Source organism: Indicator indicator, chromosome 8 (assembly GCF_027791375.1).
Source record: "Indicator indicator isolate 239-I01 chromosome 8, UM_Iind_1.1, whole genome shotgun sequence".
NCBI classification, from domain to species: Eukaryota; Metazoa; Chordata; class Aves; order Piciformes; family Indicatoridae; genus Indicator; species Indicator indicator.
Genome location: NC_072017.1, coordinates 10,514,050 through 10,534,140, shown reverse-complemented (window position 1 = coordinate 10,534,140; position 20,091 = coordinate 10,514,050). Strand labels below are relative to the sequence as shown.

The 20,091-nt window shown below is 44.1% G+C and overlaps 1 protein-coding gene across 2 annotated transcripts in view; it reads left to right on the top strand.

The window, feature by feature from the left end:
* Positions 1 to 5,461: 5,461 nt before the first annotated feature.
* TBC1D19 (TBC1 domain family member 19) overlaps positions 5,462 to 20,091 on the top strand; it is a 40,180-nt gene continuing 25,550 nt past the window's right edge. Inside the window, exons 1-4 of one of the 2 annotated variants that reach the window (XM_054383069.1) lie at positions 5,462 to 5,560; positions 12,617 to 12,689; positions 13,421 to 13,466; positions 15,241 to 15,316. In XM_054383069.1, the coding sequence (XP_054239044.1) occupies positions 5,462 to 5,560; positions 12,617 to 12,689; positions 13,421 to 13,466; positions 15,241 to 15,316 (294 nt within the window). The remainder of the gene's footprint in view (positions 5,561 to 12,616; positions 12,690 to 13,420; positions 13,467 to 15,240; positions 15,317 to 20,091) is intronic. The other variant, XM_054383070.1, reaches the window with a different exon arrangement.

The following is a 20,091-nucleotide window of genomic DNA, read 5'->3' as shown; positions in this document are numbered from 1 at the left end:
ATCCTTGTTGCAAACCCTTTCATTTCTATTTGGGTGAGGAAAAATAACTACATTTTTAAAATAGCTTCCTTCAAAGAACCAATGTCATCTCCTGCTGTTATTTCCTTGTCTGTGGGGGGACCTACACCTAGATACTGACCTACTGTGTCACCTACTTGATCTAAATCCTTATTTTGCTGCCTTTATTGTTAATCTAATTTTGCTGACAGCCTCAGCCAGGGCAGATCTGTACAGTCCTGCTAAATGTTTTATCAACTTCATTACTTCTATCTTCACTTTCTTTTTCTTTTTCTTTTTTTTTTTTTTTTGCCCACTGAATGAAAGAACTCCAACCCTTATTTTCAGTCCTTTAGCACCATGACCTTTGGTTTCTAATTTTCCTTCCTGATCTTTCTGACACCATGTTGCAAGATGGATTGTAACATTCAATCTTGTGTACTATTAACTAAAAAACCAATTTTGTTAATGCAGTACCTCTGTCCTTTGTTTGATTTAGCAGATTTGCTCTGCATTGGAAAGATTTCTTTACAGAGCTCTAACCAGTGATGCAAAACAGAAAACCTGACTGCATTTGTGTATTTAAAAGGGTTTTTTTTTTTTTTTTTTTTTTTGCTTTCACCATGCAGAGCTTCAGCTGAAGTCAAGTCACCTTACCTTGTTTATGCTCCCTAAAGCTGAGCACAACATTTTAGTGCCATTTTTCCTTTAGCAGATGTGTGCACTAATCTGGGGGTTAGTGAGAGGAGGGTAGCCTGTTATTCACTGGCTCTGGATCCAGACTTCAGAGTTGTGCTTTCTTTACATGTGTTTGCTCTTCCACCTCACTGGTTCACTCTCTTCAGAAGGCTGCTTTGAATTCTTGTGCATCTCCTTGTTAAGAACTTATTTCCACAGTACAAAGTGGTCATTTAGTTGTGTTTCACATACACATGACATGACTCTTCTCACAGGCAGCATTAATGCTTAGTGTTTTCAGATAATTTTCTGCAGTAATATCTTCCTGTAGATAAGCAGAGAAACTGGTTAGAAACTGAGGCTCAGCTTTGCATTTTGACCCAATCTCTTTTCAACCAATCCAGGACAATTGCAGATATTTCAGTATAGGATTCTTTAGGCCCTTGCCATGGCCTGAGATCTATCAGGGGAGACTCTCTTCCATAGTTGGTGAAGATATTTATCCAGTGCCCTGTGCCCCCTTTCAATGGCACCAAGCGTTTGTCCGTACAAGGAAAGCAAAGCACCATCAGCAGGAACACAACCATGAGAAATTTAGGAAGGTTCAGTCCATTCATTTCCATTTGGTGGCACTTCTAGCTGTCCTTTCAACAGAGCAGACATCAAGTTAAGGGTGCAGAAGTCAAAGTAGAGGAAAACTGAAAAATCCTTGCAATAGAAACAGGGACCCCCCCACCCCCAGCCCAGACTGGAGTGCTCCTATTAATGGTTGGGATATCTGGTTGTCTTCCAGCTACATCATCATCAGGAAGGGATCGCAAAAACCCTGCAAGAGTTCCTAGATCCTCTTGGTTTATTCTTCACTTTTGAATCTTCTATTTGAAAATGTTAACAAGGAAGCCATTTGGCCTAGTAATCATTCATACTGAAAATAAACAGATCAGAAAAAGGGTTGATCCACTTTGCCACCAAGCCTTAATCAAAAGAATAAAAAAAAAATATTCTCAAATTGATACCCAAGGAGAGATCCTTGTTCTGTCACTGAAGTTTATGAGTTTTCTTCTTAATGATAAAGGAGAGGAAGGTTGGGCTTTAGAAACTAAATAATGTATTCAAGGTGACCTGCTGGCTGTTGAAGACTTGCAACACACACTGACATGACTCTGTAATAAACTGTATGTGAACAAAAGTCAAACAGACTGCCTGAAAACATTTATTGCATTTTCCACAGGAGAAAAATTCCCCTGCTGCAAAAGCTATGGTATGGCATCAAGAAACTATTTCAGTGGACTAATGCTCAACACTGTATAACACACACATAGAAAATCTGAGGGTTTGATAGTTTTAAATAGTAGATATAAAACTCCACCACATGTATTTGTTAGGTGTTTTCAAAAGGGAATAATAATATTGTTCTAATAATAATCTAGGATAATCCAGGAAGTCAAAGTCTAGCTCTCAAATTCAGCCACATATTAGAGAGAATATATTGCTCCTCATGAAGGAGATGTTTTCTGTGCTGATAAGTGAAGAGATATCATCTAAGCTTCCTACATTCTTCAGATTGCATCAGTGTTATTTGGGGGGGGGGAAATCTCATTACTCCATAAGAACTGATTATATTAAATAAAGTATTGGAACTTGCCAAAATATGCACTGTCATTTGGGGGGAAGTAATTTGAATGAAGCTTGAAACCGAGGAGAGTGAGTCACTGACACTTTTTGTCCAACCTGTTATCAGCTCCAAGCAATAGATCACGGTGCTGACTGCACAAGGGAACCAGTGGATGCTATAAAGGTGAGCTTGCAGGATTGGCCCACAGTTGAGATTAAATTTAGTATACATTAGTCTAACATAAAGAGTGAGCATGCTGAGAGAAGAACTGAATATGATGTTCTCTGAAAGAACCTGCTGGGATGAGAGATCCAAGGAGAAGCTCTTTGAACCTGATGCTTTGGTTCACAAGAGAAGTTCTGCTAGAGATGGAGGGTAAGTATTGTGGCCTTTCAACCCTCAAGAATTAAACTGCTTCCAAAGGAGGAAAGAAGAAATGAAGGTCTGGATGGGAGCAGCTTTTTAGATTAAAAACATCCAAAACAACAATAAAAATGCAGTTTACCTGACAGGGCATCAAACCAGCCTGGTCTCCTGTCGAAGGAATTTGGAGGGCTTTAGGGGTGAGAAGAATGTGTGTGGGGATTGGCTGAGTTTGGGGTGATTTTTTTGTCTTTTGGTTTATTTTTTTCTTTAAGGTCTAATCCATTTGGTTTTGTTGACTGCTGGGATTTTAGGATTGGCACTGTTGGGATTGTATTGATAGTGCTGGGATTTTATTGCCACTGCTTCCCTTAGCCATTACCCTGTCACTCAGGGCAGCTGCCTCCTTTGGTGATACCTGCAGACAGCCCTGGTTCTTATTGGGTCAGTAAACACAGCTGTACAGAAAAAGTCAAGATTCCAGGAACCCAATGCATCCTTTGGATGTCTTCCCTTTTTACTGACTGCATTTACACTTCAGAAAATAAACTGATCTTCAGGATAATTTGGAAGCATTATAATGCATTTTGTCTCAGGTGGCCTTAAAGATGACAGTATGATGTACTTCTTGTTTCATACCCTCTCCTCTTTTCCATCAAAAACCCACCAGAGGAAAAATGGAGGGGAATATGGGTGAAGTATATCTGAAGCATCTCAGATACTGACTATGCAATTTTTACCTGCCCTTGCCAAATTCTTGATGCATTCCAGACCTGCAACAAAAGGCCCTTGGGACAGCAGTCTCAGGTATAGGTAAGTGCAGTAACCTGGCATGAAGTGCCGTGAAGGAAGGTACAGCACTGTGAAGCACTGCAGCTGTAATGGAGGTGGAATACAATGGGGAAGAGAACTGTGTTCAAGTTGTAGGACTGAACTGAAGAGATGGAAAGACTACTGAAAAACCAAAGAAACCCCCCAAACAATAACTGCATCAGCCCTTCTGATAAAATCATCAAACTGTCTCTGGCATGTCCTACTAGACATCACAAGCCCCCTCTGTGCTGCCTGTGCTGCAGTTGCTTCCTTGCAATTGAAAAGTAAATCATAATGAAAAAGCAGGAGCTATCAAACATTGATCACATAAAACAAGGGAAACCAGTTGGGTGATGGCAGGGGAACAGACTGAGGAGCTGATTGTGTTTCCTGCCACTGCCAGTGGTCTTTTTAAACAATGACCCTGGATTTCTCCAGCTGCTATGCAGTGAGCTCCTTGTAAGGAAACAGAAAAGATGCAGGCACTTAAGCAGGAGGTTTCTCAGCTTGATATGGTAAGGGCTAACAGCCCTCAGAGGGATCCTGGAACCATTATCTCTTTATAGTGCCTTGCCTTTTAGCTTTGATTGGCATTTACAAGAAGCAAGCTTTCCTGCCCATCCTGGAAATGTAACTGCCCAAAGACAAACCCAGTGCACAGGCTGGCAGTAGCCTAGAAGAGCCAGGAATGAAGAGTGGCAGGTGTGCACATGGCTGGTGATAAACAAAGGGTGATAAACAAAGGCAGGTTTTGAGCAGTGGTAGTCAATGCAGGAAATTACTCATCTGCAGCTGGCGTAAGCTTTTTCTCCTGTTTTGTTGAGCTATGGAGATAAGGAGGGCTTTTGCAGACCTCCAAAGGCCCGTGCACTGCATGTGCAGCTCACCTGCTGTGTTGTTTGCCCATATTCCCCAGCAGCAGTGGAACTCACTGCTCTGCCCAGCAAGGTGGCCTGGCTCCTGTCCCACAGCACGCCCTGCCATCGGGCTGAGCGTGGTGCCTGCAGCTCAGATGTGCTGCTAGTGAGCACAGACTCGGCCCCTGAGTGCCCACACGTCCACCAATCCTCAAACACCATCCCTGTGGCAGTCCACAGCTCCTCTCAAAACCTGGCAAAGGGGCTGACAAGGATGCCAGCCAAGGGGGCAGAGCCTCCTCTCACAGTTCCCATGTCAAACCCTGGATTTAGCGGCAGTGAGCTGCAGAGCTTAGAGTACATGCTTGTCTTAGCAGGTAAAGTTCCTGCACAGACAAGTGATTCTCCTCCAAAACCCAAACCAAAGCAGAACGAGGAGAGGCACTGCCTCCATGTGAACTCTTTGTTTAGGAACTAGCAAACAAAGCAACCACACTTCCCATGCTTGTTCAGTTGGGAAGGTATGCAACTATGTCAGGGCCTTGCTGTCACAAGCCCATCTGTGCCGGCTGGGCTCTTGGGATGTGGGTCAGGCTGAGCAGCCTGGGGGCCTGGGACAGCTGTGGAGAGAGGGGCAAAGGGAGCAGGCCAGGCACCTTTGGGTGTCTCCAGCACCAGCACGGTCAGGTGCTGACACTCAGGTTGTGTGATCAGAGCCCAAGACTCCCCGTAGGCTTTGCTTACGCTGATTTCTGACATCCTTCCTAGCAACGACACATTACAAACCTTTACTTAGTAAACACAAGGGAGATCGTCACCAGACCTCAGGCAACCGTTACCCAGCCCGAGCTGGCCCGCAGGAAGCCTGCCAAGCTCCAGGAGGTAAGCGGCAGCGGAAGGTATCAAGGAGGGGTGCCCGCCCGCCGCTAGGGACAGCGTGCGGCCGCGCAGGCTGCGCGGGGAGGGCCACGTCGGACAGCAGCAGGGCCCCGTGGCGGTGCGGAACCTTTCTGCGCGGTTCGCTTCCCGCCCGGGCTCCGCGCGGCTGCCTGCACGCGCCCCGCCGTTGCCAGGTAACGCTGGGCGGGTCCGGCGGCGAAAGCGCTCCGGTGTGGGGGCTGCTGCGCGCCGCGCCGCGATGCTGGAGCCGGACAGCGGGCTCTCCCTCACCATAGCGCGGATCGTGCAGCGCCTGCAGGGCTCCAGCCTCCACTCCCAGCTGGAGCGACAGGCCCGGGTGAGCCCCGAGCTGGCGCTGTGCCCCCGGGCCCGCCTCCCCTCCGCGCTCCCCTCCTCGCCTCTTTGTTCCCGGGCCAGCCGGTGCGGCCTCCGCCGGTGAGGCCTCCGCCGGTGAGGCCCGGGGCCTCACCCCGCTCCCGCCCTGTTCGGTCTGCTTGGTCTCTTGGCAATATTTATAGTTTCTCCTCTTGGGACTGAAAGCTTTCGCAGTGGCTGTGAAGACCTCTTGAACTCTCACTGCTTCATATAGTTCCTAAAATTAATCGTTTTGTCTACTTAATCTCTCATTTGGAAGGCTTTAAATATTGTCCCCTGCCTCCCTCCCCTGAGAAAACGAGGATTTGGTGAAAGGAAGTGAAAAGAAACGAAAAAGGACACATGGACGTTGATTTTCATGTCTGGGAAAACGTTTGCTGTTTCATGCTTAGTAACTTGTCTGCACTTGCAACTAGATTCGTGTATTTCAGCTGAGCCACATTTAGAATGGTTCAGATTACAATTAAGTCAGTTTGCATGGCCACAATAACAGGGTAGTGGAGCTATAACAGTTCTTGTGTGGTAGTGAAATATTTTGGGTTTGGGTTTATTTTGACAAACCTTTGCACGTCTTTTAAATTTCTTTGGTTTTTTTAGGATAGGATGTCTGTTATATGCCCTTGTTTTTATATGGTTTTTAGATGAAACATGTTTTTCTTTTCTCTGTATCCACAAAGCTTTTCACAGCAAGTGACATCAGCACATGCTTGTTCTGTTTAAGTTTGATCTCTTAACTGTTTTTTTTCAATGTATGTCTGCTTTGCTGAGGCTGAGTGACTGCTCTCTAAATATGTAAGTAGGCAAATGTGCATGACTTGTGGAGTGGGCTGGAATTATAAGAGCATAGATGTTGGGTTCTGCTAAGTGCTGGGGAGTTGGGCATCCCAAAGAAACAGCCTGACCTGAGGTGTGGTAACCTGTAAAATAAATAAACCCCAGCCAAAGCTGTTCTGCTAGTTTTGTAGATCACTGCCATACACATTTCTTGGAGAAGGGAAAAAGAGTGTGTATCAGTCAGCAGATTATTCTAGCCATGTGAAGTGGTAAGGGAGGAGAAAATAGAGCAGCAGTTATTCAGATTGGTTCTTAGGGTAGGTGTTTGAAGAGTTTGTAACAGGATTAAATCAGAGCTGTAGTTCAGTGCAGTGATCTGATCAAGAGGAAAGAGTGAAGGCATTAACTAGAGGGTTTCTGAACATAAAGAGGAGTCTTTTGGAGCTTGTAGTTTCAGTTAATAAGGCCAAATGTATGCCTTCATCAGGAATCTGTTGTCCTTGGGTTTTGTCTTTAATTGGTTTTGCATGTATTTATGTTCTTTCATGTACAGCGTAGTCTTATTTCATTTATAAACTTGTGTGGTCACTGCTGTACTGTGCAGCTGCAAAGGCCCCACCAGTGAGATCCTTGGCTTTATCCATCCCTCAGCAGCTGGACAGAATTCTGAAGGTTTCTGATTTTTGCTACTGTTTGTATTAAATTAGTGCTTGGTTTCTGTCCTGTTATGTGGAGTGTTTCATAGAATCACAGAATGGTTTGGGTTGGAAGGGATCTTCATCTAGTGCCAACCTCCCTGCCATGGGCAGGGTTGCCTTCTACTAGACCAGCTTGCTCAAGGCCCCACCCAACCTGGCTTTCAGCACTACCAGGCTTGGAGCCTCCACAACTTCTCTGGACAACCTGTTCCAGTGCCTTGCCACCCTAGAATGTCTCCCCAGAGCCTTCTTTTCTCCAGGCTGAACAGCCCCAACTGTCTCTTCACAGCAGAGGTGTTTCAGATCATCTTTGTGGCTTCCTCTGGACATGCTCTAGAAGTTCCGTGTCCTTCTTGTGTGGGGGGCTCCACAGCTGGACACATGGCTGCAGCTGGGGTCTCACCAGAGCAGAGCAGAAGGGGAGAATCACCTCCCTTGATCTGCTATTAGCAAAAGCTGTGTTTTGTGAATGAGTCGTCTTCTTTTAATGTCTGGGAAGGAGCCCTCAATGAGCAGGTTTTTTCATGGTGAACAGATCCTTGGGGCAAACCTACTATCTGGTGTTATTTGTGGGAGCTGACGGAGCAGCCCTGTGGCTATGAACTATCACAGCCATGCTGGGCTTGTCTGTCACCGAGAGCCTAAGCTGATGTCATGGGCTGTGACGCACAACCTCGGTGAAATGAGTTTGGAGTGGACACCAAATGATTTGCTCTCAGCTTTAGCTCTGGGGACTCCAAGATAATCATGTTTTTGCCTTGCCTGCAGTAGAGCTTAGGCCATCTGCTTGTTAGTGATGACTGGAAAATCAAGCTTAATGCTGATTTTTGTAGGCTGAGTTTTGGTATATTGATAATGTGCCTGCAGTTAACACAGAGAAGTTAATGCAGGAAAGAGTGCACATGTGCCTGGCATTTGCTGTGAGGTTTCTTCTGAGCAGATTATCCAGAGTGTCTGAAGGGAAAGGATGAAAAAGTGCCAATATATTAGCTAGTAGCTTTTCAACAAGAGGAACTGCTGATGGAGTTATTTGGGTTTCAAAGGAGACATCGGCTCAGTTTCTCAGGCACAGCTTAGGCTGTGTGAGTTTGTGGCAACATGTTTGCTCTTGTCTTAATTTTTCCCTTTCTGAATTGTAAATGTTTTTAAGAGAGGAATTAGAGGTGGTTAGAAAAACTCAGACATGTGCATCTTCAATCATCAGGTGCAGTTTGAAAACCAAGTGGTTTATGAAATCTTGCTAGAAATTTGGTTTCGGGAAAACCTTTGTCAGTGAAATGACAATAAAAATGGAACGGTTCAGAGACAGGAAAGAAGTGCTACCTTTTAAACATATTGTCATTTGCAGGCAATTCAGAAACTTTTCTCACCTTGTCTAAAGGAAGCCAAGATTTATTAACAGCTAAGATTAGTCAATCTTAATTTTCATCCTCTGCAAACCTCTGATAGAAGTCCAGCTGATGCTTGTGTTGCCTGGAGCCTCTAATGGCCAGGAGCAAAATAGTGAGTAAAGTTAAAACCAAAACTAAACAAACCCAACCAAGCAACAAAAGCCTCAGCAGTTTATTCCTAAAGAACTTTTCTAGAACAGAGGGTGAAAATAAAAATAAACAGAAAGGTTCTAAGTGATGGCTTAAATTGAATAAGAAAGACTCACAAGGAATCCCTCCAGGTATTTTCTGTGCAACTCTCAGGTCTTTTCCTTGTAGGTGTGTCTTTAGTGGAACAGCTTGGAGGAGAACTGGGAGATAAGGAAGATAACAGTGTCCAAGCAGGCTAAAAGTGGTAACTTCAGAGTAAGAATCATCCCTTACACCCCATCTCTCCCCACTCTGACAATTACATTTGGGAGATTTTTATAGAAGCCTTCCAGGATTTGAAGGGGCTCCAGGAGAGCTGGAGATGGTCTTTTGACAAAGTTGTGGAATGAAATGAGGAGTGATGGCTTCAAACCGGAAGAAGCTGGATTGAGATAAGACATGAGGAAGAAGTTCTTGCCCGTGAGGGTGGTACGGTACTGGAGCTGATTGTCCAGAGAAGCTGTGGAGGCTCCAAGCCTGGCAGTGTTGAAAACAAGATTGGCTGGGGCTTTGGGCTAGCTGGTCTAGTGGAAATGTCCCTGCCTGTGGCAGGGGGTTGAAACTAGATGATCTTGAAGGTCTCTTCCAACCCAAATCATCCTGTGTTTTTAGGAAGCTGTGAAGAAGTGTGGAGAGGAGATGTATTAGGCTATGTCCTGATGGGAATGGTTGTCCGAAAGAGAGGACTCTGCTGTCAGTCTTGGAGCAGAGCTGTGACCAGTACCAGAAAGGTTTAACAAAAATATTGACTGAAGTGGGAGGGAAGGGTCTTTGTGAGACTACAGATTGGGTAAGGAAGGAGAGGAGCTTGCTTTGGGAGCACTGGGAACATTGCAGCTAATATATTGCCTGCCTGCATCCTACTGAAGGGAGTACAGGAACATCTTAGAATGATTTTTATGTCTTGCAGGATATCTGAGGGCATAATTTTCATGACGTTTTTCAACAGTTAAAAAACCCATGATACTAATCTCTGCTTAAGTAAAAGATCAAATTAAGAAGGATAATGTTTCTGTGAAATGTTGCATTTATTTAATAAAAGTTAGCAAATAAACACAGGCTCCTGAGTCACAGATAATTAATGACTCATTTTCCTGCTTTGCATTTAACAAAGGGTTTGCTGTCACCTCCCGACAGAGCTTGCAGTTTACTGGAAGTGTTTCAGCAGCAGCACTTGCACTCCAGTGAATTTTCAGTGGAGTGCAGTTGTGTGCACGTTGAACAGTGTGGAGTTCAGAAGCAATGCAAGCCTGAGCCGCAGATTATTTTTTTTAGCAATGCTGTTTTTACTTTCTGTGTGTTTATTTTATTTGCAGTACTAATTTTATGCTCAAATCTAACCTAGAAAAACTCTTCAAACATCACCACTGGGTTATTAAAAGTGTCTCCTGCGTGTCTTGTAGCAGATAATATTTGAAGCTCTCTGTTCCTGTGTGGGACTGGTTGTGGCTCTGTTTCAGCTGTTAGGTTATTTCTACTTGTAGAAAAAAAACCCAACACTCTCACTTTTCCCCTTAATATGATTATTGTAGAAATGTAGAAAGGTTGGAAAATTGTCAGTGTAAGCAGGGTTTTTACAGTTGCTGAAATGAGTTATGCCTAGAATGATTCCTCTTTCTGCTACAGAAATGTGTAAACCAAAATTACTGAATTGTGTAGGATCTGAAGAGCTTAGAGAGTGTTTATGTTGAAATTCGAGTGGTTTGTTAAAAAGTTGGCTTAATCCTAATAAAATTGGGTTATGGCATGATGGAGTATGCCGGGAAAGGTGAATATTTATTGGTTCCTATTACATTTTTATGAAGTTGGACTATATTTGGGGTGTGTTTAGTGTAATTTGGGAAATAATATCAATAAAACCTCAAAGCCTTGTGCACCTATGTACAATCACAACGAGCAGTAATCAGGCTCTGAGAAGGGATTTGTGTATCTAAACCAGAGATGCTTGGAAAAGAGATTGTTCTGGGTAGCCTGTAAAAAATATTTAGACTGTGTGAAGTTGTTTGCAGAGCTGTCTGCAGCAGGATAAAAATATGTGTTCACCTGATGCAACTCCACATTGCAGTGCAGTTGGATTGCTGCTCTGCAGTGTTTATTCTTGTTGAGAAAGGAAACAGTTTAGCCCAGGATTTATGCTGGAACACTTTGATCTGTGGAGCCTCCTCGCTGCAGTGTGGTGCCGGTCCTCTTGCTGTTCTCCTGGAGGGTTCCTCTCCCCTCCTGCAAGGGCAGTGCTGTTCAGTCCTGGAGACTGGGTGCCATTCCCAAATTTAGATGCTGTTTTGCAGATAGGCTTGTTTCTGTGCTCAGTTGCTCTGTGGATCACTCTACCACACCCACCAGCTCCTGCCACCTAGCCAGCCCTGTGCAGCCCTTTTGCTTACTTTCAGCCAGAGCAGTGCTGAGTGCCTGCACTTTTTCCATCTTGACATCCAAGCACTGAAAGAGTCACTTATGGTGCTGATTGCCCAGATCTCAGCAGGATACCTCACCAAAAGCAAAGACAAAGAAGATGTGTGCCAAAATTGCCTGTGGTGCTTTAGCCACCTGCCAGAAGGTTTGGCAAAATTGTGAAAGCCCCCAGACTATGCTCTCTCCTGCATAGCTGAAGGCTAGGAGTGCCAAGCAATGCTGTGGTGCTAGCTTGTTTTGTGAAGGACCATCTCACAGTGAGATGCTTCTTGATTATTTTTGAGAAGCTGGTGTGGCAGTTTAGGCTGGGTGCCCCCTGCCACTGCTGCATGAGATACACCTCTGGTGTCCTGGGTGCTCACCCAATAGGGGTGGACACAGGAAACGACGTATTTCTACCCATAAGTCCTGCCCCCTATAAGGCCATCTGCAAAGTCATTCTCTTTCTCTTTCTTCCCTCTCTGCTCCCACGGGAGATGTCCTCTCTTATCGGGTAATGCCGGGGGAGTATCCTCAAGGCCTCTTAGGCCTGTCTAGGCCTAATGCCAGGAGGAGAATGGAGGGGGGGGCAGTCTCAGATCTGGCCAGCCTGAGACTTGCCTAGCAGCGGGAGGGGGAAGAAAGAGCCCTGAAGGGTTTGGGTTTACCCTCAGGTGGGAAGAAGGGAAGGATTGGGAAGCCTTTGGGAATTCTGTGAGGGGTTCTGTACGCTTTGGGATACTCTTTGTCACTATGCTTTGTAGTTTGTAGTCTTCTGTAGCTTCACCAATTGCTTTTCCATTTAAACTTTCCATCACTCTCCAATCCGTTTGTGTGAGTCTCATTCTTTTGTCCCTTTTGGGGCAAGAGACGATCTGTCTGGCCCCAAACCAGGACAGCTGGCCAAGGCTGCAGGTGAACATGGCCACCCAAACCCTGATCCCCAGAGCCCTAGCCATGAGAATGTGCCCAGTGACAGTTATGTGGAAAAGGCATTCACTTTGATTAACACCGATTTTGTTACTGCTTCCTGATATGCTGCATTACTCCCTTTCTCCTCCCAGAGCTCTGCACTGGCTTGGCTGAGCCCCTGAATGGTCTGACTTTTGCTTTTCTCTGGCTGTGCCTCTGTGCCTTCTAGGGATGTCCCCTCTGTTGTCCCCTCTCCTGTGCCAGCCTTCTTTACAGCACTTGGGTGTTTTACTGTGAAAGGAAGTTGCTTCTTCCCCAGACTGTGTGCCCTGAGAGCCTGTGGCTCTACCTGGCTCTATGCTGCTTTCGGTTGTGCAGGAAGTGAACTCCTCAGTACCAATCTCACTAAGGTGGTTTTTGCCCAATGAACCCTAGCCAGCACTTCTGCCAGTTTAAACTGCAGCAATGTTTTGGGTAGAAACATGACTTTGGGAACACATTTTGCATCCTACCAAACACTACAGTTACCATTGTCAAGTTAGGAAGCAGTTAGCTCTGTGTGTAACTTTAAGCACGTGTATCTCTTATTTTAAAACTTAATCTACTTTCTTTTTAGTGCTTGCTTGTTGATTGATTGATTGATTGATTTGTTTTCCATAATAGGTCAGCCTACACAAACCAGAAATTAAACTTGAATCATTAAAAGAAGATATTAAGGAGTTTCTGAAGACATCAGGTTTGTATCATTCCTTGGACACCCCTGTGAGGCCATGTGTGACATACCTGGCAGAGAGTGGTTTGTGCAGCTTGAGATCTTGTCACTGAGGGTGGCCAGAAGCAGACATTCAGTGGTTCCAGATTAAGTGAGATGGAGAAAACTATAAAGGACAAAGCTTGTGTGTTCTAGCAGTATTTTGAAAACCATACTCTGCAAAGGAGTGATTTTATCATTTTATAACAGACCGGTGACTTTAGTGAAAGTTCTGAGTGATAAAAGGACTTAATCATCTCTGAAAAGAGAAATGAGCAGCCATGGAAGGGCTCCTGAACGTTTTACCTTCAGTTGCATTGCCACTGGAAGCTGTAGGCTAAATAGCCCTTGTGTGAACGTTTGGGGAGAAGTGAGAGAAGATTTGTAATAGGAACACTGTTAATGTTTGTAGTTGTTTAAATAACGTGTTGGCTTTGCAAACCCAGCATATCATTATTTAACCAAAAATGTGGTGTCATTATGTGAGCAGTAGATGGGAATAAAGGATATTCAGACTTCATACAGGTTTCCACTTGCAGTTTGTCCTGCCTTAATTAGGTTAAGGTCTCTTCATCTCCTCCTGTCTGTCTGGCAGCTAGACAGGCACTGAGACAGGACAGAAAGCTCTGGTGGCTGCAGAGCCACCATTGGATTCATCTTCCTTTAGCATCATTCCTAAAGTTCTCTTTTGTATGTCTGTGTTTTTATTTTAACAGGGTGGGAGAAGAAGCTTCAGAATGCTGTTTACAGTGAACTCAATGTGTGAGTTTTAGTGTGTTTATTTAAAATCACTTCCACTCCTATGGTTTCCTTCAGATTCTTTTGTGTATCTAGTATTATCTGCAGGATGTCTCACATCAAGAGTAACCTGCTTCACTTCTTCTTTCAAAGTGCCATTATTGCCTTAATATCCTAGAGAAAATGCTGCACTCAAGCCCATTGTAAAGAAAAAGTGAGGCAAATATCACCCATTTTTTCAGTTATTTCAGCAGGTTTTGTTATTTGTCTTCCAAAGGTGCCAACAACCACAATAGAAATGTTGTGGAGCCGAGGTAGTTGCTGCAAATGAAGTTTAGTTGTCTTCAAATGTTTTTGGTGTTTGTTGCATTAATGGTGAAAAAAAAGATCTTTAACATATTGGATCTTTAGACTAGATTGGTCCTAATGATACTTTGGGATATAGTTATAAACAGACTGAAATGTGTGAAATTCCCTTTTTATTATCATTCAGCCAATTTTAGGTCAGACACCTGGGAAGCATGAGTTGCCTTTCCATTCTGGCAAAATGGAGAGGTGGCTTTCACAACAGCAACAGCCAGAAATGCAGCCAAGTGGCTGCAAATCTTTGTGTTCATTTCAGTAAGTTATTGGAATTAGCAGTTTGGAACAATGATGCTCAGAAGTGTGAGGAACTCCTGCAGCACAATGCTGTGTCTGTAAGAAGTCACCTTCACTCTTTCTTTCAAGGGAAAACATTGACCTGTCTTCTGGACTGTTGCTTATGGCTTCTTGAAGCTCACAGAAATAAGCTGCAAAATAGTGAAATGAGTCCTGGGAAACTGAAATGACCGAAGAATACCATGAGGTCATGAGCATGGTGGAAAAGCCAATCAGCAGCAGAGCTGGAATCTGTCAGTATTGATTCTGTTTGACACAAAGTATGGAGTTGTCCAGAACAAACCAGCAGCAAGTACAAATATGATTTCACCAGTTAAAAATGGGAAGCAATCTGGGGAGAATTTCCCACAATCATGTGATGGGAACTGACTGAATGCATTCAAACAGATGAAAATTCAGGCTAAATGTGAGAAAAGCTTTGTGTGAATTTTGTTTCTTGAAAGACATTTGAGATAGTTAAAGTGAAGCTGGATAAAATATTTGGCAATAGCTCATTGGAAATCATCTGAACAACTGGGAGAGAAATCAAGGGCTTGGTTTGGGGGTTTTAATTGTTTTTGTTCCAGCTTGCATATTTTGGCATAATACAGTTTGTGAATGGATATTCAACTTGGCTTAGGTCAGCACACAGAGTTCTAATTACTTCGGACATGTGCATGTTCAGTGTTGATTTTTTTAAATGGAAATCATCCAAACAAAAAAAAAAGTATTGAGTATTGTCTGTTGAGAAAATATTCTGTGTAGTAAAAGCTCCATAAAGATGACATGATGTGAAGAGGACATACTCCTAAAATCTTTGATTTCTTCATAGAGTTATTTGATCGTATTTCACAAATGTGACGTTCTGAGGGAGCAGTGTTTGTATGGGAAGAACAACTGATGCTGCATATTGTGGATCCTTATCTGTCTATAGATCTTATATCTATAGTTTTATCTATATAGAGGTATTTTCTGTGTCCACAGGAAAGGCTGAGGCAGGAATGCTTAGAAAAATAATGTTTATTGTTAGTGTTGATCAACATACACAGTGGTTTTGCTAATGCTTTTGTGAACAAAGCTGTGCTTAGGTCTACAAATACAGGATTAATGAAGCAAAATCAAACCCTGAGCATTTAAAATCTACTCTGCTTTCTTTAAGGTTTCCTTCACCCTGCCACCCTGCAGCACCACCTGAGCACATGAAAGAGCCATTGGCTTACATGAGGAAAGCACAGGTTGGTTGTGAACCATGGTAACAGTTTCTCTTAGATCTGTGATGATGCTGTACCATGAGGGTAATGCAACACTGGAACAGGTTGCCCAGGGAGGTAGTTGAGGACCCATCCCTCAAGATAATCAAGATGAGGCTCGACAGGGCTCTGGGCAACCTGATCTAGTTGAGGGTGCCCCTGCTTTCTGCAGATGGGGTTAGACTAGATGACCTTTGGAGGTCCCTTCCAACCCAGACCATTCTATGATTCATTTGGGGATTTACTCTCTAATGCTGCTGGGCAGTTCCTGTGCTTCATACCTTAGGAGAAACACAAATTTGTGATTGCCTCTGTTCTACAATATTCACTTATCTGCCACTATATCCTGCTGCTTTGCTGGCTGGAGAATGGCTTGAGCAGCCTTGTGTGTATGCATGTCAAATGTCACACACACACCTTTATGGTTGACTTTGGTGCAATGTGAAATGTGTCAAGGAGGAGGATTTGGTTTTTATGGGGAGAAGTGTAGCTATAGGATGTTGCATGGAGGGGTACAAAAACTTGGAAGTGCTTGGAAGGGCTGCAGCCAGGCAGCTTTGCAGTGAAAGAGAACAGGCTGCAGAGACAGAAAGATCTGCAGAAAAGAGCAGTAGATTTAGTGCTTAGAAATGGGAAAGGAAAATGAAAAGTACAAAGCTAAGGAGCTTAAGGCATATTGAGGGAGAATAAGAGAAACTGGACTATGAAGGATTAAATTGTTTTTGGTGTCAGGAAAAAAATAGTTTTGCTTCCTTGGTTTTATATTTTTGCTAATAAATTTTTCTAAATAGAAAAAAATCTATATAAAATGATAAAAAAAGCTTCCAGAACAGGATCTAACCAAACTGTTTGAGGTAAGGATAGCAGCGTGTTTAACTCAGCCATGCCTGGGAATACATTGCAGGGCTCTTTGATCAGGTATTTAACAAATTGTGTTACTTTTTCATCATATTGTTGCTGATTCTGGTAAGTCTCAGCTTGCAGTCTTTAGCAGCCGGGGACCGAGATTGTATTAAACAATTTTCCTTCTGTGGTGTGAAATGTAATGCCACAATTATTGATGTACTGCCACAATTTGCTGCCTGAAAACAGCCACTCTCACCAGTTTGCTAATGTGAAGCCGCAGGGGTGCAGCTCTCTTTGAACCAGTTTGGTGGGTAATTGTTTTAGAGGAGTGTGCACAGTGCTTAGGATACTCACTTTGTTTAGCTCCATGTGGAAAGGACTGGTTTTCCAATAGGTTAGGAATGAGTAAAAGTCTTTTCTTTGCTAGTTCTGAAACGTCATAGCCACCCCTGGGGTGGGCTAACCCTGGCAAGCAGCCCAGCTGCTGACTCGCTGCCCCCCAGCAGAATGAGGGGGAGAATCAGAATCATGGAACCGTGGAATTGTTTTGGTTGGAAGAGATTTCCAATATTGAGTCCAACCATCAACCCAACACCACCTCACATCCTCAAGTGCCATGTTCACATGTTTCTTGAGCACCTCCAGGGACAGTGACTCCACCACCTCCCTGGCCAGCCTGTTCTAATGCTTGCTCACTCTTTTAGGAAAGAAATTGTTCCTATTCTCCAGCCTAAACCTCCTTTGGCACAATTTCAGGCCTGTTCTAGCACCTGATACAGAGAGAAGAGACTGATTCCCCAACCTTTCAGGCAGCTGTAGAGAGCGATGACATCTGCCCTCAGCCTTCTCTTCTCCAGAGTAAACAATCACAGTTTCCTGAGCTGCTCCTCAGCAGACCTTTTCTCCAGACCTTTTCACCAGCTTCCTTGCCTTTCTCTGGACCTGCTTCAGCCCTTTAATGTTGATCTTGGGTTGAGGTGCTCAAAACTGACCCCAGGACTCAAGATGTGGCATCACCAGTGCTGAGTACGGGGGGACACTCACTGTGCTGGTCCTGCTGACCATGCTAGTGCAGATCCAGGCCAGGATTCTGGTGGCCTTCTTGGCCACCTGGGAACATGCTGGATCATCTTCAGCTGCTGTCAGCCAGCACCTCCAGGTTCTTTTCTGCTGGGCCATTTCCAGGCATTCTGCCCCAAGGGCAGAGATGCTCAGCTACCTCCAGGACTCCATGAGGTGTCAAGGTTCCTTGGGCAGACAAACACCATCACTCCCATTGACCCTCTGCCTCCTCCTTTCTCCCAGCTTCTCTATATTCAGAGCATGATGTAAATAATCTGGAATGTCCCTTTACCCCCTTGGGGCCAGCTGTCCCAGACCTGCCCCTCTCCCACCTTCTTCTGCACCCACTTGCTGATGGGAAGGCAGAGATGTCCTTGGTCCTTCAGCAAGTGCTTGAGTGCTGGTGTGTTATCAACCCTGCTTTGGTCACAAATCCAAAACAGATCCCCACATCAGCTGCTGTGGAGAAAAATAACTGTCCCAGCCAAAGCCAACAGATCCTCTTTCCAGTCCTTCCTTGTCATTACTGCAGTGTTGCATTGCATGAATCCTTTTCATGGAGAAATACTGATCAGTGGTGATATTTATTACTATTTCATAGGGCATGAACATTCTATTTGCTAAATCCACTGAGGCACCTGAGAGCATTTGATTTTCAAGATAAACCTCACATTCATTGCTGTAGGAAATAGGTCCCTAAGTAAACAATTGTGATCAGATCAGTTGAATCATTGCTGACTTTTATTTTGCTGCTCTTTTTGATTAAAGAGCAACAAACCATGTAAAAAGCTCCCAGAATCAGGGTTTTGAGGATTCTGCTCGTTTATCTAAAGTGTTTGGAACAGCTAAATGCGAATATGCAGCTTGCCAATACCTTTGGGAAGAGAAAAGCAGAAACTTACCAATTCAGTTTCATTCATGATCAGAAATTAGTTAATGTTTTGAAAGTAGAAGGCTGGGTTTGTTTTATTTGTAGGTAGGTTGTGTTGGTTTTTTCCATTTCATTTGTCTTTCAGCTTCACAACAGTTAGAGAAGTATATTTTGGTGCTACCAATAAAATTTGCCGTGGTAGGAAAATGTTTTCCATACAAGTCACACTCTTGATTTTATTCTGCACAGCTACTGTTTAAGATGCTGTCTCCATTCTCATGAGCTTGTTGATGTTTTCTTTATCCTTTTTCTATCTTAATTAATTTTGCCCTACTGCAGAGTTCTGGGAAGGAAGGGTAACACTCTCTGAAAACTCTGATAGCCGTTATTGGAATTGGTTTGGATCAGTAATTAAAACTGTATTAGTATTTTTCTGGGGTAGATATTGAAACATTAATAGTGAACCCTTTTTCTCATCAAATTGGTTCTGTTTTCTTGTTCTTACATGTTAGAGTGAAGTTTTTATGCTGTATTCTCTTCACTGCCTCAAAACAAAAGCAGATTTCTGTGGAAGGATAGAGCATTAACAGTAAGGAGTGGTTGTGCTGTAAGTCATTCATGTGGTTGTGGTATTGTGCAGGGTAGACAAAGGAGGTGTTTCCTCAGTCTGTTACTGCTATAGAGCTGTCTTTAATTGTGCTATGTGTAGATTTCACAGAGATCAAAACAATCTAAGCCCTGTAAATTTCATCAGGAGCTCTGAGCGTGGTAGCTCCATAACACAGAAATGTGCACTGCTGTGTTTCAATCCCTTTCTTTGGTTGTGGGTGGAGGCCAGGAGCTTGTTTCAGGGCTTTGAGAGAAATGTAAAACAAATCAACTTAAGGAGGAAATAAGTGGGTAAGAAGTGGTGCCCAGCATTCAGTTGAAAAGCATAAGGAGTAAGAAGAGAGGAAGGGAGCAGTCCAATCTGTTGGACTAGCTCTGCTGGGATCCAGCAGTTGCTTTTCCTCAAGTGGACCAGGAAAGGTGCTGCTTTCCAGAGCAAAGCCACATGAAATTAACTTGCTGTCTTCAGAGGAGTCTGAGATAGATACTCTGCTGGCTCTGGAGAACATAACCCAGGAGTGCAGCACAGCTTGGGATCTGCCTGGCTGGGGAGCAGCCCTGTGGAAAGGGCCCCAGGAGTCCTGGTGGACACCTGGTGTGAGTGAAGTGTGCTGTGGTGACGAAGAGGCCAACACGTGCCAGTACTGAAAGGGGGGTATCAAGAGGATGGAGACTCCCTTTTGACAAGCAGTCACATGGGGAAGACAATGGGTGATGGGTACAAGTTACTCCTGAGGGGATTCCCATTGGACACAAGGGCAATTTTTCACAATGCGAGCAATCAGCCACTGGAATGATCTCCCAGGGAAGTGGTGGAGTCCCCAATGCTGAGCACGTTGAAGATTCTGCTGGTCGGAGACTGGGCCAGCTTCTCTAGACTATTTTTGCCAAGCAAGTTGGACCAGATGACCCTTGAGCCCCCTTCCAACCTGGTATCCTGTGATTTTTATGACTGATCTTGATTTCACTTTGTTCAAACTGTTACCAGCACCTCTCTATTCCTTTTGTTTCCAATGTCTTGTCCTATTTGGCTTAGGAGCCTCTGGGTCTTTAACTTTTCACTTCTTCCAGCAGCAAACCCACACCCCTCAGCGAAGGAGGGTGCTGTAAATGCTATATATGACTCCTCTCCTGAGAGAGCAGTCACTTTGTGGAATGGGATTGTGTCACTGCAGCCTTTGGAAGGCAGAGTACAGCGAAATAAAAACATTCTACAGAATACTATTAATACTGCAATTTGGAAAAGATTCCTTGTGGTCAAACCTGGGACCTGCTTGGTTTTTTGCATGAGAAGCTGAAGGGATAACTTGATAGTGAGAAGACATTTCTGGTGCAAGGTGGCTGTTGGGTTTTGTGGACAGAGTCAGGAGAG